The 17,779-nt window shown below is 51.0% G+C and overlaps 2 protein-coding genes across 3 annotated transcripts; one reads left to right on the top strand and one right to left on the bottom strand.

Moving 5' to 3' along the window:
• Positions 1-1,727: 1,727 nt before the first annotated feature.
• Positions 1,728-8,869, bottom strand: NCU04105 (the record flags this gene model as incomplete). Of its 2 annotated transcripts, XM_011396310.1 has the most annotated exons (3): positions 8,080-8,869; positions 7,024-7,400; positions 1,728-6,965 (listed from the first exon to the last, which is right to left on the bottom strand). In XM_011396310.1, exons 2-3 carry the CDS (start codon positions 7,348-7,350, stop codon positions 2,391-2,393), a joined length of 4,902 nt encoding a protein of 1,633 aa, XP_011394612.1. In that variant the 5' UTR covers positions 7,351-7,400; positions 8,080-8,869. The 2 variants fall into 2 exon arrangements, with proteins under 2 accessions (XP_011394612.1, XP_011394613.1); XM_011396311.1 differs by lacking the exon at positions 8,080-8,869 and having other exon boundaries at positions 2,391-6,965; positions 7,024-7,875.
• Positions 8,870-9,697: 828 nt separating this feature from the next.
• On the top strand, positions 9,698-13,563 carry NCU04104 (chromosome segregation protein Cse1). The gene is made up of 3 exons (XM_955773.2): positions 9,698-10,178; positions 10,295-12,473; positions 12,534-13,563. Exons 1-3 carry the CDS (start codon positions 10,109-10,111, stop codon positions 13,162-13,164), a joined length of 2,880 nt encoding a protein of 959 aa, XP_960866.1. The 5' UTR covers positions 9,698-10,108; the 3' UTR covers positions 13,165-13,563.
• The last annotated feature ends 4,216 nt before the right edge of the window (positions 13,564-17,779 follow it).

The raw sequence follows: 17,779 nt of genomic DNA, 5'->3' as shown, positions 1-17,779 counted from the left end.
ATAGTACCGGTCTCGGCCCATCGGGTCGACATCGGTCGCAGCGAAGCACCGAACCGCCGCACAGCGCGGCGTGCAACACATTACCCCATCCATCTCCTGTCTCATTCACTTTGTGCCCTACCTACCCCTCATCTTCTAGAACACACGGACTCGAGACACTTTCCCAAGTCTTGGGCCTGACCCACCAGACCGCATGGGTAGCGTAATCTCAAACCGCAAGTTTCTATGAAGTGCCCGGCCGGTCACCACAACGAGGAGAGCAAGGAGACACACACTAAACTCCGTCTAGCCCTAAAACCGTATACGTATTACTTGGGTGGAATTACATTGCTTCCCCCCCCCCCCCCCCCCCCCCCCCCAATCATCCCCAACGACTTGCCTACATACACAAAGCGATCCACCAATGAACGAACACGAACAACCGAAGGGGATCAAGGAACTGAGGCCAGACCGAACAAGTGCCAGGGGCCCCGAGACATATTTCAATGGTTTGAATCGTGGAGGGTAGGGGCCTGAGAGTCGTTAGGTATGTAGAGGGTAGGGGGTGTTGTTGTTGTGGTTGTTAGTAGGTGGATTGCATAGTGGGCCTATCATATATCCGATGGAAGACAGCCAGCTAACTACGTTTGGTGGTGATGCTCCGAGATTTAGTGTATCTATCCATTCTTCTTCAGAATTGTTGTGTCTGTCTGCATTGGATCAATCTCCTCCTCCTCCTTCTCCTGTTTCTGTTTGGGGGTATGTGCTTTACACACTTTGTGTGTTGTCTACCTAGTTGTGATCAAGTGTCACGGTCATTCTCCTCGGTATGTGACGGGGTTTCGAAAAAAATAAAAAATTAAGAAAAGAATCAAAAGCTTTGGTGAAAAGAGATCAAGGCTTGTTCTTGTCTTCTGTTATTCCGACTGCATGTCCATCTTTCTTGTGAATGCGAGAAAGACAAAGAGAGGGGAAGACGGTTTTCCGAGTGCTGAGATAGACTCGATTTGGACAATTGAGAAAACTTTTGTTCCCGGTACTTCTTCCGGTTTTTCAAAATTCCGAGTACACCTACTTACACTTCTACCTCTATGTCTCCTTTTGTTCTAGATGTACTCTTTTCTTTCCAGCCCCTTTTCATCCCTACACTCATGAGTCGGTGGTTGAAGTGAGCAAAGACAGAATTCTCCTCCCATCAACCCAAGCTTGTTGACAAGGAACAAACCGCGAGTTTGTTGATAATTGTCAACTATTCCGTAGATGGCTGTATTCGACATAATCGAAGCGACCAGTGGGGATCCAACAGAACAGGTTCTTCTGTAACAACAGAAGATGATAGCCACTGAGGACTGTCTAGTATCCAGTGATTGATACCTAAGGTCAGCTTTCCTTGCCTCGAGGTCTAGCAACTCCTAGTTTCTTGGAAAGAACAATCCATGCTACACAAGTCCCCCTAGCAACCGTGGTGGCTTTGTAGTTTGAGATGTTGGAACATCAAGTCTTTTGAGAAGACAGCGAGAGAGCAAAAGACATGAAAGAATAAATTCGCTGAGAAATTAAGCGTGAAGGCGTGAATGGATGGGGAGAAGCAGCTGCCACCCGCTTCAGTTATCTCAGGTCTTGGGCAAATAACCATGTGTACTGTGTAGTTGCTTCTTCATGAAGAACAGCAACGAGCGTACTAGTATCTAGAGGTCACACAAAATAAATCAGGGTGGCGGCACTTCAGTCGTGCCTTCCATCAACAACCTGTTCACGGTATTCAAATTTTGTTCTCTGTGAGCAGAAAATGAAAAGACAGCAACTTTTGGTGATTAACGACTGAGTGGGCGATCCTTAGAGATAGCCTGCTCCTAGGTAATGACTATCCCCAAACTACCTCACCTCTCGTCCGACATGGCTTCTACCAACAACCGGCATTTTAACAGAGCGAGCCAACTCAATATCACTACTCCATTTTTGAATCCCCTGCATTCCACACACTCCTCGCCGATTTGGGTCTTCTGAACCCACCCATGATACCAACTTCCCAAACCTCAACCATTTTCCATGTTCCATTTTCCATGTTAATCCCGCCTGATCCCATATGCAGACTTTCGAACTTGCTTCACCCATGGATACACACATCAAGTTTTTTCTTTTCTGCTTTTGTTTCGCTCCCATACAAAACCAGACTGCCACACTCTCCATCTATACATACCCCATCCAATCAATCAATCAATCCACCCAACCTGTATTAGAATTTGTTTTGTCTGCTTTTCCTTCTCAAATTTTCATTGCTTTGCGAATTTTGTGTGTTCCGCCCGTTCCCTCCCATCTATTTGTAATCAATATTAACCATTATATGTCTGTTATCTTGTTTTTACCCCATCAAGCACTGCTTCTTCCCTTCCTCGCATTCAGCCAGATTATCAAGTCCACTTGGAGAAATCAACCGACTCGATCAGTGCGTCCGCTCCGTGAGCCGGGAACATGACCTCCGTATCAGGCGTGGTAGTTGACAGCATCGACGACCGGTGTGATGTAGGGTCCGCCGTGCTGTTATTCGTAAAGAAGGTGGCCACGCTAGACCTGCGCAAGCTCGTAAAGCTATCCCTCACAGCGTTTACCGGTCTCGACGCGCCGATATCCTGCCCGAGCAATGACTGCTGCGTTATGCCACCTCCTTGACCACCCGAAGCCATAGGGGAAGTCACCACAGACGAGCCCAGTCCGCCGCCGCCTGCGCCAAGCATGTTAGGCGGCGGGGACAGGTTTGGCTGCTGATGAGCTGATTTTGGGCCGTAGCGCTCGCGCAGTCTGTTGATCTCCCGCAGTCGGTTGCGCCAAGGTGAGATGTGTTCACCAACCTCCCTGGTGGCCCAGATCTGCGAAAAGACTGACGCGTTGAGTGCGAGCAGGCGAACAAATGTTGGAAGTGCTGTGAGACTGACCACCTTGGGCTCGGCGGCCGGCGAGATCTCTGGGAAGCCTGGCTGGCTCATGACCTGCACCATGTAGAAGGGCGTTGGGGCTTTCCTGCCCTCCTCCTCCCGTTGCTTTGCCATTAGTCTTGCCGAAGCAAACGAGTGGCGCGGAGTTGGCGTGATCACAATATACACGTAGTTGAACTGGGAAGGAAACGTGTCAAACTTGAACGGCAACCCGGAATCGTTGAAAACGATGTTCACAAAGTCGTTCCCTATGTGTCGCTTCTTGGCTGTGCACCGTGGGTCGCGTTCTAGGTCTGTAGGCATCTGCGTAATCACATGGAATATGATCTCCGACACTCTGTCACGCCAGCAATACGTGTACTCGCCGTCCGTGCCGTATTCCCGGTCCAGTCCCTGGGTGTTGAAGTTCGCCCCCTTAAGCCGCGTCAAGACGCCAAGGCCATCGAGGAATTCGTGATAATCAGGTCCGCCAATAGTATTCGCCAGTATCTCAACCTCATCTGTCTGCCCTTCACCGATGTAGATCACTCCAACCTTGTGTCCATCGACGGCCGAGTTTCTGTCAAACAAACGAATAGCCCGATCGACTGCCTCTTCATCCGGCAAGGGAACTGGACGAGCTGCTGGATCAGGCATCTGCGGCATAGGAGCCAAGAGCTGCAGGAAGACGTGACTGGGGAGCAGAGTTGTGCCCATTTGAAAACGTCCATCCCAAGCTGCGTCGTCGGAGCTCTCTGCAGTGCGCTGGGCTGTCATCGGTGTGAATTCAACCCGAACTGCATAGGACGACGTTCCTGAAGGGTATCGCCTTGTGATCTCGGCCCAGCCCGACTCCTTCGCTTGTTTGACTGTGACGATGCTGTTTCCAATAATCCATCGTTTTTGTTGAATCTCACCAAAGTTCTCCCTGTTGAACAAGGGATCATGCGCCGAATCGCTTGCGTCTGAGAATGCCACACGCTGCATGAAGTCGAGAGTAATCTGAGCTTGCTCCTCGTTACTGGCACTACCATCGACGTCGGTAAACAAGTTTTTGGCAATCCAGCTAATATGGCCAAGACGATCGGGCATCTTGACTGCCAAGAACCAGAACGTAATGACATGATACGCAAGCGCGTATACGTACTGAGGAAGGTCGTCCGTAATGGCCTGTTGGGCAAGAAAGTCCGAACTACCGGATACAATAATGTTGGGCGTTGAAGGCTCGCTCATGTGCGCCGTGCTACGAGCGTGATGCTTCTTGTCTCGGACGTATTGAAGATAACGAAAGCAAATGCCAAATACGACGCGATAGTCTTCATCTCGGAAGTTTGAATAAAGAGCAGGTAACCGACTTAGACAAGCCAGAAATTCGAGCAGATGCATCGCTACAAAAGGTTGGGTGATGACTTGAGACATCCTTGTGAGGATCATGTCAAGGGATTTGCTCACGGATAAGGGCAACTCGTAACAGCAGATTGATAAACCGTGTATACAAGTCTTTGCCGTCTTGTCGGCAATGCCATGCAAGAAGGCTCTCACGATTTCATCCTCATCAAGCTTCTGGAAGTGCTGATGGTAGCTGACGAGCATGATGAGCGAGTGGAACAGACAGTTGGCGACATCTGGACGTCGTAGACCTGACACAAGTGGTGGCTCTTGAAAACGGTTGGTCCGGATTACCTCACAGATGTGTCCTCGCAGTTCTTGTAATTGCGGGATGGCATCCTGGAATATCGGGTGATCACTGAGCTGTGCCGGCAAATGTGCGAGAATAAAGCTATAAATCTCCCAATCGGATCCCTGGTGGAAGATATTGAGCACAATGTTCAACCAAGAACTCATTTTCAAAACCGCGTTTGAGGCCTTCGTCGATGCCTCACCATCCGCGCCTTCGGTATATGAAAAGAGGAGATGGCTTGGCGTACTCCGAGGAAGCTCCGGCAAGGCCTCTGGATCGGGCAAGGACCACAATCGCTGTCCTTGGTATGGCATTTGCCTGGGGTGCTGCAAAGGTCTGATAGGCCCGGACCTCTCCATTGTCTGTCCTGGCGTATATGATGCACCCCTTATCGGTGTTCGAGGGAACCCGGCTTGATCTAGCCTTCCAAGACGGGGTGGATGAGCTGCGTCTTCGGCTGCCTTACGCGCAAACGACGCATCGGTTCTGTAAATACTAGCAGCAATGCTTTCATTTTCGACATGAGGAGTGACGTAAACGCGATACTCAAAATCCGCTCTAAGGCGAAACAAGAGCTTCATCGCCGTTAAACGAGCATCTGTTTCACAGGTGGTTGAGCCTGCGATATGGACGAGGGCATTGAACGTTTTGACCGCTTTCAATGCATCAACATCCATTGATTTCATGAATATCTGAACGTACCCTTTCGTCACAACGTTGGGTAAAGATTGACCGCCGACCTCGGAAGGTTGATTGGAGATCTGTTGCGCACCGCTAAACTTTTGGACGCCTGTCGAGGGGGTTGGCTCATCCGCCTCTTTGCAGACTATATTTTTGAAAGTGTCCAAGATGAAGTCAAATTGCTCTGCTCCAGCTGTCTCGGCAACCCTGACCATGAACGTGACAGTTTCCTGTAGGACAACTGCATCAGTCTCCACGGACATGCCGGATAGCACTCGTTTGACGAGATCAAAGATACTCTCCTCTTCTACAAGATCCCGTACAAGGCAGAGGAAATCGTAAATTTCGATGACCATCGCAAGAGCCTGTATGCGAGTCGGCGCAGAGCGACCCCGATCAAGATAGATGCCTTCCAAGACAAGCTCAAGGTTCTTCTTCCAGTCGACTTCGGATGGATAGCAGCTGCGAAATTTTTTAAGATGATCAAGCAAAAGTGCCGCAGCAGAATCCGGCAGGACGTGGTGCACCTCGGCAAGGAATCTCATGCACTCCTCCCGCTGAAAGAAATCGGTTTTCTCTTCCGTCAGCAGCTTTTCGACGCGATTGATGAATGTTCTGAGCTGATAGTTGATGTTATCCCCGCCCTCAGAATCGTCTTTCGGAGCGGATGATTGCGGGATCGACGGATCTACATCTTTCAGGGCCGACGGGACGCTCTTAGCGGCACACTGAGCAGCCACGGAAAAGATTGGCGACCAGTGCTCTTCGGCGATCAGAGGATTGATGATTCCATCGCCATCGTCGAACAGAGAGTTGACCAGCCTCAGGATCTCAGTGGAGACCCTAGAGGAACTACTCGTGCAGACGTTGGCCAGTCCGTCAACCAGCAGCGCCAATGGAACACCTGGATAGCCCTTTTCGGCAGATTTCCCAAGAAGCTTCTTCAAGACGGTAAGCGCACCTCTGATATCCCGGATCACGTCCCTATCCCTTTCTTTGTCAGGAGCAGCCGGAGCGTTGCGCAATACGTCCAACAGAATCCTTACGGTGGATTGACCGTGATGCGACTTGCAAATATTAGAGAGCGTATGCCAAGCATCCTTTTGCCGGCTGGGAACCAAACAATGGATGGAGCTCAGGACCTGAATGCAATCTTTCAGTTTTCCGTTGGGGACCGAGCCAAAGGTGACCATGGCATCAATGACGCTGATGCAAGCAGCCAGATCATCTTCTTGGCTTGTCCTGTTACATATTTCTAGCAGGTTGTCCATCAATCGACCAACGGCAGCGTCCGAGGCGTATTTGAAGTTGAACTTGACAACATCTCGGATGAGGGCGAATAAGCGCGAGAAACTTTGGTCCTCGACTGTCACTAGAGTCTTTCCCTTGGCCGATTTGTTGGCCCTCCTAGCAAGTCTGGCAGCATCGAAGGTATTGGCCAGCCACACAGTCAGTAAGGGAAAAATGTCGTAGTAGAAGCCCGCGACGTTCCGACCACGGTTGGTGAGATATTCTAATGCTTCTAGCTGCAGAGGGAAGTCGTCGGGGTGGGCGGTTTGTGCAGTCAGAGTCCGGAAATATTCTCTCCGTTCAAAATCCGTGGCAGACGTGTCTTTGACGCACTCGGTCAGCAGCCTCCATCCAGCAACCCGAGCGTTCTCTGGCTTGTCACCATCGATTAGGTCCTTTGCGGCATTCCATACCTCCATAATCTAGGCCTGTGCATTAGTAACGGTGTTTACGCCACGAGCAAGTTGGGGCTTTGCTTACGGGATTCAAGGGATAGTCGGTAATCGCATAACGAAGAGCATTTGCTCCGGCAATGCGGTCGTTCAACTGCCCCGTCTTCAACCGCGCAAAATGCTCCATGTGCTCCGGGGGGAGGCCACGCAAGACGGGCGTGACGGGCAAGTCATCGAAGCGATCGCGAGAGGGCTGAGAAGCAACAGTCGTCATGGTGGCCATGGGCGGTTGGAGAGGGGGTGGTGACTTGGTTAGCTTTCCGCCAGCCAACCCCTTGAAGACGCTGGCAAGCCCTCCAGATGCACTCTTGGTCGTCTCCGGGTGGGGAACATCATCTCCAGGCGAGGGGGACATGGGCTCCTGGTCGTCGGGGGTCCCGCGGCCGTTGGTGTGCCTTACAGAAGCTAATCGGCGCAACATGTCAGCAATGGGTAGGACATGGAGGTTGTGGTTGAAGAAGGAGAGGGCCACGAGCGATTCGGTGCAGTCCAGAGAAACAAACTAGATTTTATCTAGAAGCTGTTGGGAGACGCGCGCCAAGAACGGGGGACAAGTGGCAGCGGGTTTAGTGAGCGGTAGCCCTGCAGGAACTTGCAGGAGCCGCATGCAGGTCGAGCAGGTCAGGCAGGTCCGGGAGCGACAGGGTACGTGGCAAGGGGTGGAATTCTGTACGGAGCGGTACCGACGTGAAGGGCTGAAGACTGATGGAGCGGAACAAGAGAAAGTCATGGGATGGATAGTGAGGTATTGACCTGGTGACCGGTACGGCTGTGGTAGTGTAGAAGAGGGTGGACATCCCCAACAAGAAGCAGGAAAGGGGGGAGTAGTGTGTGGGATGTTGGGGAGAGACACATGGAGATGAGGTATAGTATGTAGGTGGTATGGGATTGATAATGTGCGATAGAAGGGAGATGATCAAGAGATGGAAGGGAATCTTGAAGGGAAAAGAAAAGGAAGACCCCGGTCTTGTGTTGCGTGAGGTGACTTTTTTTTTCTCTTTTTGGCGGGATGTGGTTCGGGTGCCGGAGGAGGGGGGGGTGAAGGATGGAGACACGAACGGGAGTGCCATGAGAGTTTCCTTACCAGGTGTCGACTGCTACCTGTACATAAAGTGCCTGGTGCCAATCGCAGGATGGGACGCGACGGCAGGGCAGGCCGGGTACCTCTACGGCCAGCTACTAGGCAGCTACGCAGATGGGAGGCCGGGGTGCGATTGATGGAGCGCAACCTAAGCCCTTGTTGACGATGGGCAAACTTGAACCGAATCGGGCGAGTCGGGCCAGTACCGTGTAGTCACGTCGTACCGTCGAGGGGCTCACGGTAGGTAGAGTTGCCTGTAGCTGGTTTGAGGGTTCGGACGATCGGGCAGTTGACGAGTCGGTTTGGGCGGTCGCGGTTGGTTGAAGCTTGGTGGCTGCAGTTCGTACCAGAGGCCAGAGTCGATGTGTACATGCGCCGGACGGACGATGACCTTGAGGTGTTTGACGATGATGACGATGATGATGGGCAGTTGTAGCTGGCTGACGGGACGTGATATGGATGACACTTGAAGCCCAACACCTGCACAATGTCTTGGTGGGCAACAACCTGAATGACCCAACAAGAGCGCGAGCTGGAGTCCCGCCTTTTTTAGCCTCTAGGTAGGTAGGTAGCTTCCACCTTGGCTGGTACTAGGAGCTCTTGATGGTAGGAAACCAAGAGGCAAGGTACCTTTAAGGTAATGGGTATTAACCACGGCCTGATGTTGGGTCGCTAGACTGCCGATGGGATTGCGTCTTTTTGTTCCAATTACCAGTCGGTGAGCGATCAAGAATGTTGAGTTGGATGGAATCTGAAGTGTTACTCAGATGAAACTGAACTGAAGTGACTGTGCTGTCAAAGTCAAAGTCAAAAGAAAAAACAAAAAAAAAAGAAAGAAAAGGAGAAGGGACCACAACCTTCAAACGTAGATTGAGCTGGGGCGGATTCCGGGGGGTTGCTTGCAATGAACGAAAGAAAGAAGAAAGTCTTTTTGCGCACGTTCAGTCATTGGCTGCCCCACTGATAGCGCGCATGGGACGGAGGCTTCCCTTCAACAGCTTCTGATCGGAAGCTTCCCCGTCTTTAGATCCAAGATAACGTCTGCCGCGCCATAAGACCGGACGGTCCGTGCTGTGTGTGTACACTAGAGGTACATAGGTAGGTTACAGATTCAGCAGAGGTGTACATGTGGAGAGGCTAGCAGTTCATGCTTTTCTGATGTCACAGTTTGAAATCACCCGTCTGTCTGCATCCACGGCATTTTTCACGTTGCTTCGAGTACCTAGACTAGGTAGTTGATGGTAGCTTCCAGCAATGGTTTTTGAGAAGGGCATCATAGTAATAACTAAATGTCATGATCAGCCGAATGTGAACCAAGTTGCCACTGACTCTCCAAGCTCCAAATCATCATCTCTAACAACCTTGAGTAGCGGGAGGTATCAAGTACAACCTTTCCTCCCAATTCCAGAAAGTGCAATGGTTGCGACAAAAGCTTCAAAGTTTCATTGAAAAAGCGACGGGAATGTCAACGCGACCCCACCTCCATACGGCCGTCTGATTGGCCAAAGCTTAAAGCAAATCCGACTGATGTAGCAAGCGTGTCCCACCCTCCGGCGCAGGCAACCGGGACGAGCCCCACCTGCAAGACGTCGTGGGCTTCTTTTGAGTTCCAGTCCCAGACGGGGAGGTCCAGTTCCAGTTCTTCTTCGCCGGCACGCTTGTCAACTGAAGTGTCGTGGTCGTCGCGCTCCACGTTCAGTTCAGTTTGTTTCTGTACCTAGATTTCCCGTCACTACTTCCGTCTCCCAAGTCAACATCCAACCTATCCTAGTCACCCCAATTCCCCCGAACGAAGTCGCCAACACAACCAAGAATTCCACAAACTCGAATCTTTACGCGACCTCCCCAACTTGCTCTTGCTCTACGTACCTAGGCCGACGTCCATTCTCTGCATCTGCAAGCCGTTTCCGCGTCACGGTCCCTCCTCCATCTCACTGTCTCTCCCTCCCTCGATACAAGATCATAACATCAACACCACCAACACCACCACCACCACCACCACACCGAACCACACACAGAGCGCTCGCCCACCATGGCAGCCAATCTCGACCACCTCGCACAACTGCTTCAGGCAACTCTTGACGCGCGACACCATCGCAAAGGTAAGCAGCCAGCCTTACACACCCCGACTCGACTACAGTCACCGTAAAGCCCCCAGGGAAGCTCTAGCCGCAGGGCTTCAAGGGCTCATCGATTGCTGACTTTTACCTCTTCACAGCCGAGACCGCCTTGAAGGAAGAGGCAAAGAAGCCCAAATACTCGTTATCCCTCCTTAGCATCGTGGCCAACGACGCTCAACCGAGCAACATTCGCCTTGCCGCCGCCCTCGCGTTCAAGAACTTCATCCGCCACAACTATGTCGACGAGGAGGGCAACTACAAACTACCCGCGGATGAGGTTGCCACCATCAAGCAGGAGCTCGTCGGTCTCATGATTTCCTCTCCCCCTACGATACAGACCCAGCTCGGAGAAGCCATCAGCATCATTGCCGATTCCGATTTCTGGGAGCGCTGGGATACCTTGACCCAGGATCTTGTCAGCCGCCTGTCCACCACTGACCCCAAGGTCACAAACGGCGTCTTAGAAGTAGCACACTCCATCTTCGCCCGCTGGCGTCCGCTGTTTTCCTCAAACGCCCTCAACATCGAAGTCAACCATGTTGTCAATACCTTTGGCGACTCCTTTATCCAGATGCTGGGCGTTGCCGACCAACAAATTGAAGCAAACAAGACCAACGAGAAGGCACTGAAGGGCTGGCTTGAAACCATGAGTCTCTTGACAAGAATCTTCTTTGACCTTTCATGCCAGGATTTGCCCCCCATCATCGAGACGAACCTACAGCCCATCACCATGGTCCTTCACAAATACCTGAGCTACGCAAACCCCCTGTTTGACGACGAGGAGGACGAGGCGACACCGATCGAGATCCTCAAATCGGATATTTGTGACGCCCTGCACCTCTTTGTCACGAAATACGACGACGACTTCGGCGGCTACGTACAGGACTTTACAAGTAACGTGTGGAACGTCTTGTCGAGTGTTGGCCCCCAGAAGCGGTACGATGTTCTTGTCAGCAAGGCGCTCCACTTCCTTACTGCGGTCGCGTCCGTCCACCGCCATGCCCAAATTTTCAATAACGAGGAGATCCTGGGTACCATTGTTGAGAAGGTTATTCTTCCCAACGTGACACTCAGAGAGTCTGACATTGAGCTTTTTGAAGACGAGCCTATCGAGTTCATCCGTCGTGATCTTGAGGGTTCAGATACCGATTCGCGAAGGAAGGCGGCTACTGACTTCCTGAGAAAGCTCCTCGACGACTTTGAGGCCCTTGTGACACAGGTCGTGTCCAAGTACATTAACCACTACCTGGAGATGGGCAAGACCGACTGGAAGGCCAAGGACACTGCTGTCTACCTCTTCTTGGCCATCGCCGCCAAGGGAGCTGTCACGGCGGCCCAGGGTGTCAAGACCGTCAACAGCTTTGTTAACGTTATTGATTTCTTCCAGCAGCACATTGCGGCCGACTTGGTTGCCACCGGCGGCGAGCCCATCCCCAAGGTCGACGCCATCAAATTTCTGTACAACTTCAGGAGTCAGCTAAGCAAGGAACAGTGGGGTGGCGCTATTAACCCTCTCATTCAGAACTTGGCTTCACCCAACTACGTCGTTTACACATACGCGGCCACCACCTTGGAGAGGGTCCTCTTCCTCACCGATGATCAGGGACAGCATATCTTGTCACGGGCCGACATTCAGCCGTATGCCAAGGACCTTCTACAGCATCTGTTTGCCTTGGTTGAGAAGGACACTTCGGCCGCCAAGCTACAGGAGAACGAGTTCCTCATGAGGTGCATCATGAGAGTTCTGATCGTGATCAAGGACGGTGTTTTGGAGTGCGACATCGATAACATTCTGGATCACCTCATCAACATCACCAATGTTATCAAGGAAAACCCCAGTAACCCTCGGTTCTACTACTTCCACTTCGAAGCTATTGGTGCAATTGTCAGGTATTGCAGCAACGCCCCTCAAGTCGACCTGCTATCCCGCCTATGGGCGCCTTTCACCTACATCCTCAATGAGGATGTTACAGAATTCGTGCCCTATGTGTTCCAGATTTTCACTCAGCTTTTGGATCTCAACAAATCTGGCTCTATTCCTGGAGATTTTAAAGCGCTCATCGATGCTGTTCTCGCCCCCGGTCCCTGGGAGACTAGGGGTAACATTCCTCCCCTTGCTAAGTTTATCGCAGCTATCATCCCGAAGGCTACAGAGGAGATTGTCAAAGAGAACAAGCTCGAGCCCATTCTTTCCATCTTCCAAAGTCTTCTGAATGGAAAGAAGACGGACCAGAACGCTTTCGATATCCTCGAATCTGTCATTTGCTCGTTTCCCGCGTAAGTCACAACGTCCCCCAAACTCTCTCAAGGACCACGAGTAAGCTAATCATTGAAAAGATCGGTTCTGGAACCCTACTTCGGCACTATCCTTACTCTCATCTTCACAAAGTTGCAGAAGAACCCCTCGGACTCGTACAAGACTCGTGTTGCTAGCTTCTACCATCTTGTCTCGGCTCGCTCTGGAGAGGCTGGGCTGGGAACTGACTATTTCATCAAGCATGCCGAAACCATCCAGTCTGGCGTCTTCACGCCGTTCTATCTCCAAGTCGTGATTCCCACCACTCGCGAGTTCGCTCGTCCTAGCGACCGTAAGCTTGCCGTCATCTCCTACAGCAAGACACTGGTCGAGTCCAAAGCGTTTGCCGAGCGCTACATGAAGGGCTGGGGCTTCACCTGCAACGCCCTCCTCGAGCTCCTCAAGAACCCGCCCAAGGTTTCCGCTGGTGCTGGTGACGAGATCCTCAACGAGGCCGACGTGGATGATATCGGGTTCGGTATCGGATTCACCCCGCTCAGCACCTGCAAGCGGCCTCCGAGGGACGAGTTTCCTGAGATTACCGATGTTCAGCAATGGGTTGGAGACTTCTTGAAGGCATCGGACAAGGCACACAATGGTTTGATCACCAAGTATGCCAGTGAGAGGCTGAACGATGAGGCCAAGGCGGTCTTGGCTCCCATTCTGATGTAGGATAATCAAAAGGACGCCGAAACTAAGCCGGGTATCAAGATTGAGCGAGACTAGAAGTCCCAAGTCCCACCCAGGAGGCGGGAATTGGTTGCCGCAGTCTCTCCAAGGGAATGATTGTCCCAGCTGGGGAGACAGATGGGCCGGGTTGTTTGTCTTGAAGGGCTTGGTTAGGGCAATATGCGGGACCTGAATGGTACTACTGTATGAAAAATACCTGTAAAATGGCGTTGGGGGAAGAAAGAGATTCACAAGACATATAGCATAGCACAAGTGTTGATAGTTATTACAGGGTAAGAAGGTAGGTATTCAAAGCATTGGCAAGTCGGTTCAATACACCCCACAAAAAAGAACCAACATCGATCAGTCACTTGGCTAGAAGTTCAGCATCGACCAGACCCCAGCTGAGTTCTCCAAAGTCGGTTGATCTGCCTGTCATTCAGCTGTCCACTTTTGTCGATATCCCGATCGCGAAGACAACACACAGACCCCCTTATACCTGCATCTGCGCTTTCTTCCCTAGGAACACTAGCAAGTAGAAGGTAGCATCACCAACTGCTTTCCTATTCGATTGGTGACCAGCTCGCTGCGGACAGGTTCTGTTATTGGCAGCTGCGGGTGGACAGTAGCGAGTCCGTCCGTTCCGTCAGGGTTCCTTTCGCTAAGACACGTCACTCTATTTTGTGACTTTTAACGAAAACGGCCAACAACATGGACTACCTACCTAGACGGGTACTGTAACGACAGAACGACATATGATCGCCCGTTATGTGATCCAAGACACATAGGCGCGGGCCGCAATTTAGCTTCGTCTATCACCCACGGGCGATGTGTCAATGTTGCAATTGAAGTGAAGGATGGAGGCGAAGAAGGGGAGTGTGGAAGTGCTAGTGGTGATCATGCCGTAGTATCCGAATGGCAAGCAAGGTTTGGCGTCCTGACGGACGAACGAGGTGGAGGTCACTACCTACCCCAACAAGCCTTTGCAAGCCACAAGCTGACTGGCGAGTTGCAATTGACTCTTTGTCGATAGCAGAACTACCCACCTACATGGAAACTATACTCAAGGAAGGAAGGATACACATGACATCGATCCTTGCCCAGTATCACAGAGCCTTAAGCTTTACCCGTATGCTACACAGGGTTTATACGGTACATACGAGTCTACGCTACGTAACCAAGAGAAGATCACAACCGGTTCGCTTCCATTGTGCTTGCACTAGATTGGACTCGCTAACGTTTCACTTGTTCTTCGAAAGACGGTCCGGCTCGTGAAGAGGAAAAGAAAGAAGGAAGAAAGGCGGGAAGGATCTTGTCACGCTTCGCTTATTTAACTCCTTCAGGCGCTTTTCGGAATTTCTTTTTTCTTCTGTAGAAACTAAGCGAGCCAGTCTTAGGTTGAGGTCGCTTGAGTGGTGTTTGGAAGGTCCAAGTTACCCCATGCCTGGCCTGCCCCGGCCTGGGGTTCATGTCGGCCCGGTATAAGGTAGATGATATGATCCTGTTCACGATACGATGTGCCAATGTGATTATGTAGATATCTATCTATTCGCGGTTAAGAGTGGAATTCAAGATTGTAATGTGGTTAACTGCCGTCCGTGTCTCCAAAAGGAAAAAGAAGAATTGAAAAATGACAAGGTGAGGACCAGAAGGAAGGGGGGTTGACAGAATGACAGGCTACCGATCGTCCACGTCTTTCAAACTGTTTCTTGATGGATGGTGATGACCTCGCTTCCTCACACCAAAGTCGAGGGCCAAAAAATGATGGATATCAATTCTTCTAATCTTGTGCGGCTGGCCAATAAAACTAACTACCGAGGTCACACAACGTTTATTTACACAAGCAACCAAACAGAGCCGCCTGATGCTGTCCCGTATGTATCATCATCACTACTGGTTGATGCTCACCTTACCACACAGGCAATAACGGGAAACCGGTCAACCTCCCTTTCTGAAATGTGTGTGATTTCTCCCTCAGGGTTTGCATAGGTATCGCCGCCATGTGCTGCCCAAGAACGTGTCTGGGGGCAGGTCACGCAGGTACACGACCGCGCACGTAACCCTTCCTTGTTTCGAATGTACATAGGTGTGTCCTTCCTTTTTCTTGGTTCCTTCCTTCTCCATCCTCGGCTGCATCAATATTACTTTAGGTATCTCTACCTTGAGGTTACCCTGCAGTCAGCCTTGACACTCGGCGGTCCTTCCTCGAAAGGCATGTAACATTTTATTGTAGCCATGGCTTTACGAAGGAAGGAATCATCGAAGACGAGGAGAAGGAGACGAAGTGCTTAATTGGGAAGAACACGACGGAAGACGAATGAAAGAAGGAAGGAAGGAAGGAAGGAAGGAAGGAAGGATCAAAGGATTGATGTCCAGTATGGATGGATGAGTGGATACGTGCAGTGCATATGCATGCAACGCAACGCACTTTCTATGGCTTCATGCCAAGACATATTGACATCTGCATTCCAGAGGACGGCCGAGATGCGTATCCGGGATTCTTGCGAGGGGGGGGGGGGAACTGAAGGATGAGAAGAGAGAACGAGTGGGTGGTCGATACAATGACGGAGTCATTCCGCTCAACAAACTAGGTAGGTAGGTACTTGATCTGAAGACGGCAACCAATCGATAGAGTGCCTGTCAGTCTACCTACCTATTTCACTACGCCTACTATGTATGGGTTTCCACTGCTGACATCCATCCAGAAGCCCAGAAAGGAAGCTGATGCCATTGTGCGCAACGGTTCCGTCAACGAATGAGTACCCAATCAGCAAGAATCCATCCTTTTGAGCAACAACGAGTGTGAAGTCACGACTGGCCCATGTGACAGGTCAGACATGTTGAATGAAGAGAGACATGCAAGGTGCTTGCTGAGGTGAAGTGGATACAGGTAAGCACACGGTAAAGAGTATCTGATGAAGCAGTACTGAAAGTGCCTACTGAGTTGAGAAACCCTCAAGTAAGGGACCAACCAACCATGTCAGTTCACTTATACCGGTCTCAACTCTCAGCTTTTATACATTATTCACTCACGACGTGAGAGCTAGGAACTCAACAAGCAACACCGGCCGTATATACCGGTCCCACAAATTCTTTTCTTCGTTACACCAAACTCATTGCGGAAAACTCGCTCACTGGTCTCTTGCCTATCCTCACTCGCATTTTGTAGGCTCGCCTGGTCTCGCCTGTATGGTGGTTCAAATGCTCGAGATTAAAGTTGGAAAAACAACGGGCTCTCAGGGTCCAGGTCTCACGCTTGATTTTCCCCAACCAAAGTCCCTTTCGCTCTGTCTTTCCAAAATAGGGATTGTCTCCGGCTCTTTCTCAACTTCTCATTCTTACCCCACGTTTGTGTATGTCGTTTGCTTGGATGTTGCTTGTTGCTTGTCCTCTTTTCTCTTGGGGGCTTCACGCTTGGAAGAGCTGGGGACAAGCTTGGCAAGCTTGGGGGAACCTGGGGGTGGGGGGCGCGCCGTTCGGGTGGGTTAGCTTCCGGTCTATATCATGAGTTCATAACGCCGAACAGGACCTTCGGCAGTTCTTGATTGGTATCCTGATGGCTATCTGTTGAGGGCAAACAATTCAGTTGGATGTGTATCTGTCATGAGAAGCTCTCAATAGCAAGAGCATGGAAAGCAAGAGTCAGTGCGAACCAGGCTCAGGCATTGTTCTTTTGGTAAGTACGTAGATCGTCGCACAGGCTAACGGGAAGTATACTCGCAGTAGTTGAGGGGGCGTGTCCCAGATTGCGGATGTGGCGCATCCACCAGGTAATTTTAGGCAAACGAGGGATACCGCAGTCTACTGAAAGCGCTCGAGAATGGGAAGGCGGCGGCGTGATGGTAGACGTGGTGGTTTGGGTTAGGCGAGGTCGGCGATAACATGGGTATACCAGCAGTTGGAACTGAAGTTGGGGGAACCATGCCTTGCTCTTTACCCACACAACCACATTAGACACAGTATATATGTAGTGTACGAATCCTTTGGTCCTAACAAACGATGATGGGTAGGTGAGTGAGCTTCAGAGAGGCCTCCGAGATCTTGTGATGTCTCCTCCCTTGCGTGGGAGCTGGTTGAGAAAAAATTTTGGACTCCCGGTTTTGCTTTCCTCTTTCAGCCTGAAGAGCTGTCTCGAGATTGCGAAATCGGTCAAGTGACTGGACTGCCGTGCAGCTAAGTCAAGAAGAGGTCGTCGGCGACCTAGCTGTCCGCGCCGTCGTGGCTGAATATTGAAATGCGGGGACAGTTGTGGAAACGCGGCTAGGCTACCATCATTGTAGAGGAACTTCATCGGATTCAGAGAAGCCACAAAAGCATGCGAGGAATGAGAGATACATCAGCGCCATCGATCTCACCAAAAATCCCAAAGTAACAGAAACAAAGAAGAAAAGGAAGAAAAAGAAGAAAAAGAAGAAGAAAAGTGAGACAAATCCAGAAAAGAAAGAAATGACGAGCGCTAAGCTACACTACTGCGTGGTCGTAGTCGGTATTGGGGGGCGGGCACGAATCGTCGATCATAGCGATTGCAGGAGAGGATGCAATCGACGAACTAGCCCGTTGATATGGGTTCTGACCAAGCACAGTACACCACGAGAACATTGTTTGTTTGATAAGGCAC

Source organism: Neurospora crassa, linkage group V (assembly GCF_000182925.2).
Source record: "Neurospora crassa OR74A linkage group V, whole genome shotgun sequence".
Lineage (NCBI taxonomy): Eukaryota > Fungi > Ascomycota > Sordariomycetes > Sordariales > Sordariaceae > Neurospora > Neurospora crassa.
The sequence above is the reverse complement of the archived record's forward strand: the minus strand, read 5'-3'. Positions and strand labels throughout refer to the sequence as shown.

What these genes read in the sequence shown, in the direction of transcription:
- NCU04104 (XM_955773.2), top strand. Translation starts at nt 10,109, where the DNA reads ATGGCAGCCAATCTCGACCACCTCGCACAACTGCTTCAGGCAACTCTT. An exon ending in CGCGCGACACCATCGCAAAG is followed by an intron (nt 10,179 to 10,294) that starts GTAAGCAGCCAG and finishes ACCTCTTCACAG; the next exon opens with CCGAGACCGCCTTGAAGGAA. An exon ending in GTCATTTGCTCGTTTCCCGC is followed by an intron (nt 12,474 to 12,533) that starts GTAAGTCACAAC and finishes ATCATTGAAAAG; the next exon opens with ATCGGTTCTGGAACCCTACT.